At 56.0% G+C, this 16,111-nt stretch overlaps 1 protein-coding gene across 2 annotated transcripts in view; it reads right to left on the minus strand.

Moving 5' to 3' along the window:
• SDK2 (sidekick cell adhesion molecule 2) overlaps nucleotides 1–16,111 on the minus strand; it is a 249,546-nt gene that overhangs the window by 128,921 nt on the left and 104,514 nt on the right. For both annotated transcript variants that reach the window (XM_032319521.1, XM_032319520.1), the window contains exon 2: nucleotides 4,073–4,232. In XM_032319521.1, the coding sequence (XP_032175412.1) occupies nucleotides 4,073–4,232 (160 nt within the window). The remainder of the gene's footprint in view (nucleotides 1–4,072; nucleotides 4,233–16,111) is intronic.

A 16,111-nucleotide genomic window follows, 5' to 3' on the forward strand; every position in this document is an offset into this window, starting at 1 on the left:
AGACTGGAGTGAATGCAAACTTCTTCCTTTGGCGACGGTAGGAACCAGTGAGATTTACGGCGGCACTTGGAATCTTATTTTCTCTTGACTTGCTGAGTAAATTCAGCCATCGTTCTGCCTGAGAACTGGATATGTTCACCCAACTCAAAGCCTGAGGTTTGCAAGAGACAGGAAGTAGCAAGCAGTGCCCAGAGAACCACGGGATGAGAAGCCAGCCACCCTCCTCTGGGATGCAATTTTTGGTCTGCATGTATTTCAAAGGCGGATCTGGAACACTTTACTGAGCCAAAAAGCAAGAGAATGCTAGAAATCCTGCGGGGACATGGCCAAAAGACCCAGGATGTAGCTCGAAGAAGCTCCGCTGGCCAATTACGGATTACGACTGAGCATCAACATGAAGAATGACAGGGATAGATGAAGACGCATTGAACAGGGAAAATTATCCATCAGTTCATATTGGTGCTATCTTATTTGGAAGGAGATGAGAAAGGGAAAGGATCTTTTATAAAAGGATGACATACAATATAAGAAAAAAAAATATTAGTAGAAAATCTGCTTTTCACCACCACAGTGTTAATGACGGATTCAGGGTAGACTCATCGATGGGTGTTCAACCACGGGGCAAGGGATTCCTGGGAAGGAGAGTATCCACGGTTTCCAGTCACCCCCCAAAGGCAAGAGGATATTTCCATACCTTGACAATGGAGAAATCTGGTACACCTCACCTGGAACAACTGAGGAAACCCAACATCACCAATAATGGGGCAAGTGGATGCTGAGGGCCTTCGCGTATGAAGCCCGGAGACAGGCACACACCTGGGTAATATTCTTGCCCAAAAGGATTAACATGAGTTTAATCCGGAGGCTAGAACTGGACAAGTCTATACTGGGGGACATTCTGCAAAACTGGCTGGGCTCTCAGAGATGGTAATGCCATGAAAGACGGGAGGAACAATGAGGGATGATTCTAGATTGACAGAGTCTAAGAGTCCTGACAACCAGATTTAGTGTGTGGTCCTTGATTAGATCTGGTATCAAACAATAGTAAAAATGGCCACAAGGACATCACCGGGACAGAGAAATGTGAGTTTGGGCCACATGTGAGATCGTGGCACCTTATCCATGTGACATTTCCCCAGTGGGAACATTGTCCTGTGGTTCTATAGGAGAACGTCTTATTCTTGGGAAATTCTCCTTAGGGGTGAAGGGACGTGATGTCTCCAAATTCTTAAACAAAGAATTACAAAACAAAGAATTACAAAAATAAGTGGGACGATCCAAGCTGGACCAAGCAGACTCCTTCCCCGGGACTTACGACGTGGAACTTCCAGGGATGCTCCATCTGCCCTAAAATCATGGGGGTATGAGCCCGTGACCATGTACTTCTCAGTGTCACGCACCACATGAGAATGAAGTCTGCACCCAGAGGTGGCGCTGCTGAGCGGCCTGGAGGAGAGCGCCCGCCGGGCAGGATCAAGTTCTCCGTGCCGAGCCCGGAGGACTCCGGAAATGCCAAGGTTCCCGAAGCCCTGACCTCAGGTCTGTGGCTAACTCGCAGCGTCGCGTATAAATGAAGAGAAGGCAGGAGGTGTAATGGGGTGTATTGTGGATGGTCACAAAGGGCAGAGAGAGGCGGACCTGAGTGTACGTGTGTTGTGAGGCTGAGGCAGAGAGAGATTGATTGAGAACACGTGTGTGAACTATCAGGAAAGGCTTTCTGAAGAGGCCCTGCAGGAGAGAGAAAGAAGGTTCTAGAAGGTGCAATACTCCAAGTAGAGGGTACAGGACGGTTTGAACAGAGGCAGCACAGAGGGCACGAGCGGGAGCGGGAGGCTGCCACAGGTCCTGGGATGGGAAGGTCCTGTTTCGTGAGCGTGTTACGTCAGGTGGGAGTAACAGTGGGTAAGGTGCATGTCTCCAAGAGCAACCCTAACGACCTTTGAAGGCCACTCAGGGAAAAGGGCTTCCTCAGTGGAAGCTTATTTGTGTCCCCCTGAAAATGCCACCCAACCAAGGTCGGAAACAAAGTCCAGATGACTCTGAGTTACCCTGAGAGCCAGGCGATGACCCCCACGCCATGGAAAATCCACGCAGGACTTTGGACTCCCTAAACGCAACTACTAACAGCTCACTGTTGACGGGAAACCTGAGCAGGACCAGACCCAGGCAATCCTCACAGATTTCCTACGTTATATGCATTACGTACTGCATTCTTCCAGGAAAGTAGGTTAGAGTAAGGAAAATGTTATTAAGAAAACCATAAGGAAGAGAAAACACATTTACCGCGCTGTGCTGTACTGAACCGAACACATCCGCGTGTGAGCGGACCCGCGCAGCTCAACCCATGTTGTTCAAGGGTCAACGGTGCTTGCATTCCCCGCCCCTGCTCTGTTTTCGAGAAACGGCGGAGCACGGTGAGCAGCGGTTGTGGGATGCATATTAAGGAATTGGCTTTTCCTGGATGAGACACTGGGACGTAAAGGACCTCCAGCCCCGCGGCCAGACGACTTATATTTGAACCCAGCTCAACCATCTGAACTTGGGTGAAGTGTTTCATGTCTCTGAGCCCCAGCCTGCCCATCAAACTGGAGAAATAACTGAACTGACTCCTAGGATTGTTGGCCGGACAAAATGATGAGGAACTGAGCCTCCTCCTCCTCCTGGATCCTGGCCCAGCTCCCGGCCAGCAGAAGCCAGGGGCAGGCTTACACCTGCGGTGTGCCCTCCACGTGCTCGTGGTGCTCCCATGCAGGCATGTCCCCCACCCGAAAAAGGCAGGGACTCTTCACAGAGACTGCCCTAACTGCCCCAGGAATGCCAGGTGGCAGCCAGGAGAGCTCTGGGGGGGGGGGCAGCTGAAAACTGCCCCAGGGGCTGCTCATGGGGGCGCCCCCCAGTCTCCCTCCTGAGCTTCCTAGAGACCTGCCGCCCAGAATGGCCGACACTGGAGGGCCCTGGGCTCTCACCCTACAGAGGGGAAGGTGGTTCTCCCATCCCGGGTCCTCCTGCTCCCTCCTCTGACAAAGTGGCCGCACCCCCCAGCCAATCCACTCCAGGCTTGGGGCAGAAGGAAGCTGGGGCTGCCAAGGTGGTGCATCCCAAACTCTGGCCTCGGTGTTGTTCGGCAGAGGAAAGGACGGTTCTCAGGAAGCGACAGACCCTGAAGCAATTAAATACCCTCCTCTCATTTGCATTCTGGTCCCCCGGTGGGAGATCTGTATCAACATCCCCAGGGCAAGACAATCTTGTTTCCCCAACAAAACCGATTATGCACATCAGGCCTGGGGATTAATCACCAGCCACAGGGTTGGGAGCCAGTAAACACAGGCCGAGAAGAGATGGGAAGATCGGAGGAGGAGGGAGGAACTGCCAGGAGGAAAGTGCTGGAGGCCAGGGCCGGCTTGGGGGGCAGCGCAGGCTGCCAGCAGAAACCCCCTTCACTGCGACCCTGTGCCTGCCTGTCCCTCCTCTCCTTTCTCCCTAACTTGGCAGTGTCCTGGGGAGGGAAGAGCCAGTCCAGAGCTCTGGGCATGGGCACGAACACGGAGTGGGGACAAGCCCCAGGGCCCAGGGCAGGCCACCTCCGTGTCACACCCGCACTGCCCCCAAATACAAGGTATTCCCTCACTGAACCCACGTTGCCACATGCCCCTCCCCCCTGGCCAAGTGTCAGGACCAAGGCCCCTTCCATGTCCCCGGGAGATAGCAGAGTTCTCAGCAGTTGGGGATGGGGGGGGGGGGCTCTGGTGGCAGGCACAACCACAGCCCAGCAGCTGCTGGTGGGCTCCCTGACCCCAACCATTGTCTCTGCTCCGTTCCCTGCTGCATGGGCCACCCCGTCTGGGTAGCACCCCTGGCCCACTCCCTACACATCCTCTGTTGGGCTCAGCAGAGCAGGGCCTCTTACTCCTGGGGCAGAGCTGTCTGTGTCCCCCAACTTCCGCCACCCCAGGCTCCCAGTAGCACTGGCATGGGAACTCTCACCCCCAACCTGCCAGACAGGCTGCCATCCTGGTTTCCCTGGCAGCCAGGAGGGAAGAAAGGAGGGGAGGGGAGGGAAGGGGAGGCTTGCCTGTACTCCAGGGAGAACTTGGTCAGCTCTCGGTTGTTGTGGAGCCACTTGAACTCCAGCGGCCAGCTGCCCTCAGCCATGCACGTGAGCACCAGGCGGTTCCCCTCCAGGTGCACCTGCGTCCGCACGGGCTCTGTCTTGAAATAGGGGGCCACGTCATCTGTGGGAAAGAGACCCAAAGCCACCAGTTATCTCTTGCTCACCTTCCCCTCGTTGTTCATGTTGTGCCCTAACACCCCGGGGGGCTGACAGAGCAGGTGCAGCCAGGTCACAGGCTCAAGGTCACGTGGCTGGGGAGGACTTGAGCTTGGGACGGTCTGACTTCAGAGTGAGTCCTCCATGCCTACCAACCAGTTCCCCGCCTCCCTCCTGCTAGACCATGCCAGACTCTCTCTGGCTGCCACCCCGTCCCTCTTTCCAGTCCTTTCTGTCTCCCTCCCTTCTGGATCCCCACCCACTGGATACCTCGTGCCCTTGGATTTCTCCCTCCAGGAGAGAAGGAAGGGACGGACGCCCTTGGGGCACTTTGGTCAAAGGGAATATAAATGTCACAAGGAAAACAGGGAGGTGGGTTGACACAAGTGACAGGTGACAGAGGTGTGCTGGGTCCTGCCCCTGAGGCTGGGGGAGCCCCTCAAAGGCATCAAGGGCAGAGTCCATCCAATGGGCCCCCTCCACGGCCAGGCTGCTTGATCCTTCCGTCCCCCTATACCCAGATTTGGCCAGAAGTGGGTGTCTGTGGTCTGTAGGTGGGGTTCCCAGCTGTGTCAAGGCCTCACCCTGGCCCCAAGCAGTCTGACGACTCAGCACCAGTGATGTGCGTCGAGGGCCAGTCAACTGGCCTGACTGCGTCCCACCCCCACAGCCCTGGTCTCCATCTGACGAGTGGATGACTTGTGACTCCTGGGGATGGTCTTCCTTGAACCCACCCCATCCCAGCGCCTGTCAACCCTCCTGGAGCTCACCACCACCTTACAAAGTCTTTCAGAAGGCACTCTCTGGGGAGTGTGGGGGCGGGAGGGGGGCGAGGGGCAGTCCCCATCCTCACCCCGTCCCTCGCCCACCTTAGGCAGCAGCAGCAGCGGGCAGAGGCCAGCAGGCACCCATCTGCGGGAGCAGGGAGCTGGCTCTGCTCCCTGGTTGACAAATGGGCACATTCACACTTCAAAGGCACATTCCTATTCCCCAGCAGCGTTCAAGAGCCCTTTGAATCGAGTTTTTAAAAACCCTCTGTTAGTTCCTGTCATCACCCGTTTGTTTTAAAACAATAACACTCCCAGCCCCCAGTGATTCAGGCCCTGGGATGCGGGGCTGACTCAGAGCCGGAACGTCAGTTGGGCGGGCGGGCGGACTGGGAGCTTGCACACACACACACACACATGGGCACACGCGCTCTGCACCCAGAGCCCCTCGCCTCCGTAGAGCGGCTCACCAGGCCATCTGGTCCTGGGGCCGCATGTGCCAGCTCGTTCCCCAGGCTCCCTGGGCACCAGCCTGGAGGGAGGCCAGCGACGGGCACAGGGATGGGCTGATTCCAGGGTTTGCCGAGAATGATGCTGGGAAGAGGAGGGCGGGGATGCCCTTTCCGGAGACAGCCTGCTGGGTACCACCCAGCCCCGAGCATCCCTGCATCCCTCAGCTCACCTCATCCTCACAAGGAGGCCTGGCAGGCCCCTGGGCTCCCCTCCCCCAGGGCCTGCTGTGTGGTGCCCCACCCCCACACCATCTCATACAGGGATTTGGGAGGGGGGCCCTCCCCAGCCCGGAGCAATGGCAGGAGTTCTGCCAACCGGTTTTCCTGGATGGGCCTGCCGTTTTCCAAAAGCAGGGGATAGCAGGGCGACTAGCACTGTGGGGACTCTAGAGGTCAAGACACTGATAAGGAAAGGATACTGGGGCCGGGGGACAGCTGTGTGTGTGTGTGTGTGCGTGCGAGCATGCTTGTGTGTGCGCACTCATGGGTGTGTTGTGTACATGTCCTCAAGTGTCTACGTGTCTCTGCATATGCGTGTAGGTGTGTTTCCGTATGTGTGTATCTATGTGTCTGTGTGTTCAAGTGTGTTCTGTTTACATGCAGGGCGATTTCTGTGCCATGAATGCACAGCGGGTGACACAAATCATTAGCCTTGGGCAACTTATAATCTTTTTGCATATCAATTTCCCAGTTGTAAATTGGAGGATACGTTTGTGGGGTAGATTAAATAAATTTAAAAACATAAAGAGGTTAGAGCAGCACCTGGAACATGCCATAGGAAGTGTGGCTACTGTTACTATTGATCGTACATGCAGATGGGCAGACTAGGGAGAGAAGAGCTTGTGCCCTGTGGGCAGGCACCAACTGTTCCTTTATGCAGTATACAACTTGCGCAATTGTACACAACAACCCTGTTAGCCACCTTCTTAGTGGGAAGGAGCTAACTGAGAATGGAAGAGAACTGTGGATAGAAGAATCAATATTACATGGGTATCATTCCCTTAAACATTTTCTCACTTTGAAAACACACACACACACACACACACACACACACACACACGAAAGACAGATTTTTTAAAATTAGAACAACGTGACTCTAAAGTTCACGTTTAAAAACATAACAAAAGAATAACCAGGAAAATCTGAGAAACTATGGTAGGTAGAGAAGATTAGCCCAGATAACTATATTATAAAGCTGCAATAATTAAAACGGTGTGTTCTTATACACGTAGTCTGATGAAATGACAGACTTAGAATCTAGAAACAGACCCCAATACATATGGGATTATTTAATATATGGTGAAAGCAGAATTTCAAGTCAGTGGGAAAAAGATCAATTATTCACCAAACGGCTTTGGAACAGCCAGGGAGCCATTTGCGGGGGGGGGGGCGGAGAAAAAGTCGAATCTCTTCCTCACACTTTTCCTTTAAATAAATGCTAGCTGGATCAATGTTTGAAGCATGAAAAATGAAATTCTAAAAGTAGAAGAAAGTCACAGAGGTTTAAAAATATATAATCTCGAGGAGGTGAAGTATTTGCCAAGTACTTTCCAAGTACTACACAAACTCTAAGAAGTCATAAAACAGATTGATACCTTCAGCTCTATAAAAATTCTACATGGAAAAAAAAATACCCATAAACAAGGAAGCAACAAATGACAAACTCGGGGAAAATGTTGGCAACTTCTATCATGGACAAAGAGCTCATTTTCCCGATAGAAAAAATATTCCCATAAATCAGCAAGAAAAAGATGAACAAACCAACAGAAAAATGGGCAAAGGATATGAACCGTTCACAGAAAAGAATTACAAATAACTCTGAAATACAGACAAAGATGCTGAACCTCATGATAAGAGAAAGGCAAACAAGACTCAGTAAGATAGTGTTTTTCCCTATCACTTGGGCCACGATCTGAAAGCAAGATAGCGCCCGGTGCTGGGCAGCCTGCGGGGACCCAGGTGTGCGGTCAAGGCTCTGTGGGACCGCAGCTCTGCAGAGAGCGGTCTTGGTGGGGCCATCAAAACCACCAAGCATTCCCCCTCCCCATCCACCAGCTCTTCCGGAGACTTCTTTGCAGACACACCCATGTGTGGGCAAAGGGACAGCCCCTCAGAGCACTGTTACGCTTTGCATCAGAGAACGCTCAAAAAAATGACCCTTATGTCCGGCAAGCCGGTAGTGGTTAAAGCGATGTTAGCACTTCCAAACTCAAGAATTCTCGGCAGCATCGGGCTCTGGGATGGATTTTTGAGAACTACCGTTACTGAAAACAAGCAAGGTGCGGAACGGACGTGTCATCTGCCACCCCGTGTGTTCTTTTTTCCTGAAGCATAAAAATATATTTGCTTGTCTAGGCAGAGGCTTTTTCTAGGGGGTTACATAAGAGACTGGGCTCAGCGAGGCTTTGGGAAGAAGAACCGGGGTAGGAGGGGCCTCACTTTTCACTCTGTACCTTCTGGTAAGTTCTGTTGTGTCACACGGGGATGGGTCACTTACTTATAATCAGATCCATGCCCGTGTCTGTGTCCACGCAGGTGAGGCTGTAAGGTGAGCCGCCACGGGCCAGTCCTACCGGGGACAGAGGAAAGGCAGGCCCTGTGCGTGCACGAGACATGGGACGTGGCATGGCCGGAGGTCCCTGACCACCAAGAGTCTGAGACCCTCGAAGGAAGAGCTGCCTTCGGAGGCAGACAAGAGGCCTCAGTCTTGGGCTTCCTTCTTGTCTTCTGCAACATCTCGGTGGCCCCTGACTGCCTTGCCCTTCCTATTCCCAGTAAATCCCTCCATTGACCTTCCGCTCCAGGCTCCAGGCTCCGCGGCCCCACGGAGAAACTTATCTCAACTCCAACCTCTCCCCCCCTCCCTCCTGCCCCCCAGCAACATAACGCCTTCTTTCTCTGGAGTCCCTCCATCGCTCCTGGGAGTTGATTTCCGAAGCCAGCCCGGGCTTGGTTCCCAGCCCAGGGAACCCCACATGCCCTGGAGCTAGAGTCTCGCCAGCCTGGGGTGAAGACCTCCACCCGCCACCCCGTGGGTCGGAAGCTGCAGAGCACGCTTCCAGGGGCAAATCCTCTCTCAGCTCTCTGGGCACACAGATAGGACCGCTCGGTCGTGGGGCATCTCTGGAATGTGTGGGAACCGGGGGGACCTTGGGATTCTTGCAAACCTCTCCCCACCATGCCCTGGTCTCTACACCACCATCTTTGTCTTGCACTGACCTCCAAGGTCTCCCAGCTGGTCCCGGCTGGAAAGCCTGTGCTCCTCGGAGCTGCCCAGGTCCTAGGTCATAGGAAGCAGGGACTCACGGCAGTCCCCCTCGCCACTTCCCCCCCCACCCCCACTTCTATTCCCTCTGCCTTTATTTCGTGCTTTTGCTGGAACTTTCCATACGGGGAGCATTTTACTTCCATCATTTCAGTTAAGAGTCATGAGAACGTCCAAGGAAGGTGCTGTCATTACCCTTTTACAGATGAGAAGACGGACCCTCGAGAAGGTTCAGTCGTTTGACTGCCTCCCGGATGTGATGTCACATCTGGTGGATTCCAGAACCTCCAGATCTTTCCATATCTGATGCCTGGCTGTCCAGCTCTTCATACCCCGACCTGCGGCCTTGTGGGTGGGGAGTGAGGGACGGTGCCCATCTCTGGGCACTGGTTTTGAAGCCACAAGCAGGGGTCATGCTGGTCGTGTGGCAGGGGCATTCCCACTCCGGCTTCGAATGTCACAGCCCCAGAATCAGATCCAGGGATGAGAGGCATGCTGGCTGGGAACGCATCGGGAGCAGAACGCACGGGGAGCCTGGCCACCTTGGGGTGGGGGTACAGGAGGGGGCTATGAGCTTGCGGGATGCAGGGAAGGAAGCCTGGGAATAAGGGATGCAGAGGAAGAACAGGTGTGGGTGTGAGGGTCAGGTAAGTAGAGCAGGGGTTAGAGCTCAGGGGGCGCCCCACCCCCAACAGCTCTGCTCACCGCTCAAGCCTCCGGGTGCCAACCTTCCCCAGGGGTCTGGCTTGTAGGTCCCAGTGGGAGAAGAGAATCTGGGTTTCAATCCCAGTTCCTATGCTAACTCAAGTTTGACCTCGAGCAGACTAACTCTGGAGCCTTACTCCTTTTGTCAGTAAAAGACCTTCCAATGCCTGCCCCAGAGGCTGCTGGGAAGGCCAAGTGAGCTAACGCACCCCACGTTTGGAGCTCCATGCTTGGCACCTCCGGGCTGCTCCCTCTGCAGAACAGACCTTTGGAGGTGACCCCACAGGGAAGAGGTGGGGAAATGGGGAGGGGGTGCTATGATCATTTCCTGCATCTTAGAGATGTCTCAGATCGGAGCCGTCCAAATTCAGCTGCCTCACGGCCACGGCAAGCTGGCTCAAGAACGGAGTCTTGCCTAGGGATGGCTTGTAAGGTCTTGAGCAAAGGGCCAGGACGAGGTAGAAACACGGGCACTGCAGGGTTCTGCATAACATCAGAAATTCCCGTGTGTCCCTCTTTCACCTAAATCCAGGTGGGGGTAGGGGTGCTAAGCCTGGCACTGCCCGGGCCGGAGAACGTTCAGGAATACAGTGCTGTGGGCACAAGGACAGGCTGCCATGCGTGCTCCTGTTGGAGCCCTTGTCCTCTGGAGACGTCTGGGGACCACACACAGTGGCAGGTGCCAGCAGGCACTCTCTGAATGCCTGAGAAAGACCACAGGACCCACGGATGTTCCCTCCTCCCCTCCCATCCTTAGGCTTGGCAGGGCCAAGCCTGCTCCTACCCTACCCAGCCAGGGCAGCAGGACCCCAGCCCCGTAGGCCCTCCCTTCTGGCTTCCCTTCTGCCTCCCACAAATGAGATGCTAATTTATGCCCCTCCACTGTCTCCTGGCAGATGCCTGGCCCAGCTCAGCCCCAGTGCCGCCTGCATGCCAAGTGCTTCATTAGCCAGGAAAGAAGGCTCTCGCCCTCCTTAATCTAATCCCCGCCAGTGACCTTCAGGAGCCAGGCACCTTCTGATGCCGGGGCCTGGGAGGGTGGGACAATCAATTACGCCTCGGCCTCCACAGCTGCCGCCGAATGGATTTCTCGCTCAGAAAAGCGTGTTCAAAAAGCATCTAATGGAACGGATCGTCAATTTGTTTGAATACACATCTAATCTGATTAGGGGGGCCTAGTCACCGGGGTGGCCAGGGCCACTGAGCCCTGACATGGCCCCGGGGAACCGTGAGTCTGGAGGAGGCACCCAGGGTGGGGAAGGAAGGGTGTATGCCCCAAGCCCACCACCCCACCAGCTTGGCCCGTGGTACATTCAGCCAAAAGTCACAGGGAAAAGAATATAAACCACGGAGAGGCCACTGGGGCTGGGCAGGTGCCTCCTGTTCTTCTGGGCTCCAGCACTAGGCAGAGTCCAAGGCAAAGGAGATGCTCAGGAAATGAATGAATGAAGTCATGAGCGGTGAATGAATGATGATGAGACCCAACAGGGTAGCCAAGGTAGCCATGGTAGCCGATCTCATCAACGTCCAGGGTAAGACGTGTTGATGCCTGAACCGGGCTGAATGGTGTCCCTCCCGCTCCCAGAATTCACGTCCAACCTGGAACCCCGGAATGAGACCCTATTTAGAAACAGGATATTGCAGCTGTCACTAGTTCAGTTGAGGTCCAAGGGAGTCGGGTGTGCCCTAATGACTGGTGTCTTTGTAAGAGGAGACACATGGGAACAGAAACACGGGGAGAAGATAGCCAGGGGGTGGAGGGGGCAGAGGCTGGGGCGCTGCACCTACAAGCCCAGGAATGCCAAGGATTGCTGGGAGCCGCCACAAGCAGGAAGAGGCAAGGGAGGACTCTTCCCTCTGGCCTTCAGAGAGAGTGTGGCCTTGCCAACACCTTGGTTTTCAGACTGCTGGCCTCCACAACTGTTTGAGTCACTCGGTTTATGGTATTTTGTTATGACAGCCCTAGGAAGCGAATACAATGCCTTACAGAGACCTGTGCCTGTCGCTCCGCCTAAGCCAGCCTATTGGAGAACAAAGAGCACTAGCAAGGGAATCTGGAGCCCGGAGTCCCGCTGGTCTGGACCACGACCTTCTTCAGACATACCATGTCTACCATGTCCCAGGACCTTTGCTTATGCCATTTCCTTTCCCGGAGAGTCCCTTCTTTCCTTCTTTGCTGGGAAAATGTAGGTATTAAATCCATGTTGGTTTCTGTCCTTTGTCCCTTCTAAGCTCAAATATCCTGTCCTCTGTCACTTTTCCTCCACATACATCAGACTTGGGAGGTTACCTCCCTTACAGCTTGGAAGATGCTCATCATAGCCCCAGGTGTGGTGGCACCCAGGCTAGTCTCCACTGGAAGATGGGGACAGTGGCCTCCTCGCCTCCCCGGTCCCAGAGCCCAGCAGTGCACCTGGCAGGCAGAAGGGCCCAGATCCATGAGTGAAAAAGTAGACAAACAAACTTGCCGTTGAACGTGGCCAGGTCACCTCCCTCTTGTTGACTGTTACTGCTGGGGGGGGTCTTTACGTTCCCTCTTGGCTTGAATGTTGCAAGATCTGCGTAGTTGTGACCTTGCTGGGCCCTGGAGCAGGAGGGATTATCTGGATTCAAATTCAGCTCAGCCACTCACTAGCTGTGTTCGGACCCTGGGCAGGTCCGAAACCCCTCTGCGTCTCAGTTTCCCAACCTGATAATCGGGGTATGGGCAGCGGCTGCCTCCGAGGCCTGGCGAGAAGGCTGAGCTAGACTGGTGCTGGGCACCAGTGGCCCGCCCTCATCTTTAATCGGTGAGACCTCTCCGAGCCATGTCACAGCCAGGGCCTCCAGCAGGACTGCGCTGCTACATAACGCCAAAGCATCCCCAGCCTCATGCGGAAAAAAGAGGGTTCTCATTTCTGCCGGGTTTATCTTGCAAGCAACAGAGAAGGGAGCTACTTCTTAAATTTCATCAGGAGGGTTTAGAGCTTAGACTTACACCACTGATGAGAATATTTTTGCCGAACGGCACTATTGTCATTTCACTGTGTTCAGAGTCACTTGAGCTACAAATACAGCAATAGTAAAAATTTCACGAACTCCTGGAATTCCTCCCAAGAAGCCCCATTATGCTGTGTGGACGACGCTCATCTTCCCCTGGGGGCCCCAGGGCAGGGCACATGCTTGGAGCAATTCTCCGGTTCTACGGCTGGAACCTGAGACCCCTGGCCACGAAGGGACTTGCCACAGCTCAGCTGCCTTGCCAGGCCTGGGTGGCCTGTGGAGACTTGTCCCACTGGCACCTGGCACTCCCACAGGGCACGGGTCTTGAAGATTCCTGCAGTGAGCTCTCTCTGTCACAAGGGTACCACCGTCAGCTGGCCTGTCTCCTAAGCTCTCGTGATGGGGAAACGTCCACCTTTCATGGGCCTTGAGAAGCCGAGATAGAGATGCTTCCAGGAGCCCACGGCCTGGAGGTCTCTGGTGCCTAGTTTGCCCAGTGATGGCACCACCAGCTACAAGGGCAGTGAGGTCTGTGCCAGGCACAGGGAACAAGTGGCCCTGAGCTCCAGCTAGCATGCTTTCCAAGGGTAACCCCCTTTTCTCCTGTTTCTTGCCCTTGAGAATGGTCGTCACCTAAAGGAGATGGTCCACTGGAAGGGAGGACCCGAAAGGAGGGAAGACAGAAGTGGGGGGTCTGACCGAGCACTGGTCATCGACTCTCTGATACCCACCAGACCTGAGGCGCAGGGCGGGCACGCTGGGGGCTCCCCCTCGGCTTCATTGTTCCCAGATGGGCACTTACCACCCAACTGTAGTGGCTTCTCCTTGCCTTCCCTTCCCTGGCATCAAGGCAGAAAGCTCAGCCGGGGGAGAAGGGAAAAAGAAAGGGGTTTGCTAAAGACCTCACCCAGGCCGACCACCCTGTGTTTCCTCGTTTAGTCCCCAACCACCTGGGGGACAGCATCACTACCACCTGTACTTCTCTCCCTGACGCTCAGAGCAGAGTGGCGTGAGGTCACCGGGATTCCGAACCCACGGCCGCCTGCTTCCCTGCGAGGCCTCAGATCTCCGCTGAGGTCAGCGCGGTGTCTGGACCGCTGGAAGGGAGACCGAGGCTGGGCCCGGGACGGGGTGGGGGTGGGGGGAACCAGAGCGGCGGGGCCGCCTCCGCAGCCGCGAGCTGGAACCCGCCGCGAAAGAAGCACACACATCCATCAGGCTGGTGACCCCGGTGTACCCGCGCTTTGTGGCGTGTAGCAAAGACTGTGGAGCAGAAAATTGGAGTTCAATTTGCCATCCACACTGCGCAGCGCCCGGCCCGTTCCCCTCCCTGGCAGGTACCTCTGTACCTCACCATAAATAATAACACAACGCGGCTCTCCAGCCCTTCCAGCAGACGCGGCCCCGAGCAATTTACAAGCGGCGTTACACGCGGACGCCCGCATGTGCCTGCCCCTCCCTGGCCCCGCCCGTGGGCACCGGTGCCACCCGCCTTCCCTGTCACCCCCCGCCCCGGGGGCCATGTCCGATCTGGAGGGAGACAGGTCCTCGTCCACCCCTGGACGCTGGGCTCAGCTCCTGCCCCGAAGTCCTCCTTGTCCCCTTCACTGGCACTCACTGGCAGAAAGCCCCGGGGGCTGGCAGAGACCAAGCCCTTGCTGCCACCAGGGTGAGTGCCACAGTCAGTCCCTTCTCCTGTTTCCGAAAGTGTTCTGGATGTCCTCGGATCCGCAGTGTGCCTCTGCCTCCAAGAGCAGCCCTGTTTCTCTCCTCCAAACTTCACAGGGTCTGTGGGGGTACGGCAGTGACCGAGGCCCCTTATGTGGGGGGCAGTCACTCGCCTGGGGGCTCCACATTGGGAGCTGCTTAGGGGAGCTCCCACCGAGGGGCCAGGGCAGACGTAGGTGTAGGATTCCCTGTAGGCGAAATACCCCAAATGGGTGAATCCACAGACCGGACAGAGACCGGTGGCTGCCAGCTGGTCGGGAGAGGGGAGTGGGGAGTGACTGCTTCATGAGCACAAGGGTCTCCCTTTGGGGCGATGAAAGTGTTCCAGAATTACACAGGGATGGTGCTTGCAAACCCCGTGAAGGTACTAAAGGCAACTGAATTGTTCGCTTTGAAGTGGCGGATTTTATATTCTGCGAGTCTGATCTCAATTACAAACAAACAAGGCAATCTGGTACAAAAGGTCTCTCCCTGGCCCCCATGGCTCTGCTTACGCCCCTCGAGGGCTCCCACTGCGCCTTCTGTCTCCCCAGCCCCAGCCGGGCCTTCGGAGGGAGACCAGAAGGTCGAGCGGTTGTACGTGTTCCTTCTCGTCCCCAGAAGTCACCTGGTTTCCTCCCGTCCCTTCCACCTTCTCTCACGTGCCGGGACACTTAGGGGCATCTCCCTTGTCCGCTGCGGGTGTGGAGGGTGAGGGGGTTGCAAGCAGTGTCACGGGCACAGGGCTGGAAGCCCCCTCCCGGGACAGCCCAAGCCCACAGGCCACCTGCCGTGAGGGCAGGAAGCGCTGGCTTCGCAGGTGGATGACGGGGTGTGAGCCCCACCTCCGCGCGCACAGGCTGCTGGGCACCGAGGCAGCCCCTGGCTCTCCTGAGCTGTCCCTTCCTCCCTTGCATGAGGGAAGGGGTCCTGCAGCACCCCCTTCTTTAGGACCCGCTGTGACAGAAGCTAGACACTGGGAACACAAGGTCCGCCAAGCGCTCACCACATGTGGGGCCTCTGCACTGATGTCGTGCATCCTCTTATCTGTGCCGAAGCTCAGACTCCTAGCCATGCCCTGGAGGCTGGGGGAGCCGACTCACTGTTGCGGTAGGTGGCCCCGAGTGGCCTGGGTGGACGTTAGGACCTCCTTCCCTTGCTCCTCCCCCAGAACGCAATGGCATCCGAGGCCAGCCAGAGTGTGAACTCTGAAGCCGTGAAAGACAGTGGGTGCGCACAGCTCTGGGGCAGAGGTCAACTACGGGCCGCCCGAACCCCCTGCCCGCCTCGCCCTGGCCTGGCTGCTGGGCTCACATGGCCTGGTGGCAGGTGGCTTTTCCGGGCAGCACCCAGTGGTCCTGCTTTGGGGAGCCGAGGCAGCCTGCAGAAAGCAGGGGAGGTGGAGGGAAGGGGCACAGGACAGGCAGAGGTCCCCCCGTAACTTACCCCTGCACCCGAACCTGTCAGGCTCCCCACCCTGCCTCTTCACTTGGCTGCTTCGAAAACTCATCTTTTGTGTGCTACAGTGACCGAACCCAGGGCTTCGGGGGGAGGTGACGGTATCAGCACCCTGCTGCCGACCCCTGGCCAGCTGTCCACCTGGGAGCACAGGTGGTTTCCTCTCTGGCCAGTAGCACCCCTGGCTTCCCTAACTCGACTCCGTGTTCCTGAGAACTAAGAGGGCTCCCAGCAGATACCGCAGGGCATATGACAGAGACAGAGACAGGATGCGTATCAATGACAGGCCAGGTTTAACCAAAAGCATGGCCATGGCACCCCAGCTCACACGGACCTGGGGTCTCTCCCGACCCCAGACCCCACCCTTCCTCCTGCATGTGGGGTCCTGACCCCAGGCAAGACCCTAGTTGCCATGGCCTCCTGTAGGCTCCAAGTATTTCAAGCAAGA

Source organism: Mustela erminea, chromosome 18 (assembly GCF_009829155.1).
Source record: "Mustela erminea isolate mMusErm1 chromosome 18, mMusErm1.Pri, whole genome shotgun sequence".
In the NCBI taxonomy this organism is placed as follows: domain Eukaryota; kingdom Metazoa; phylum Chordata; class Mammalia; order Carnivora; family Mustelidae; genus Mustela; species Mustela erminea.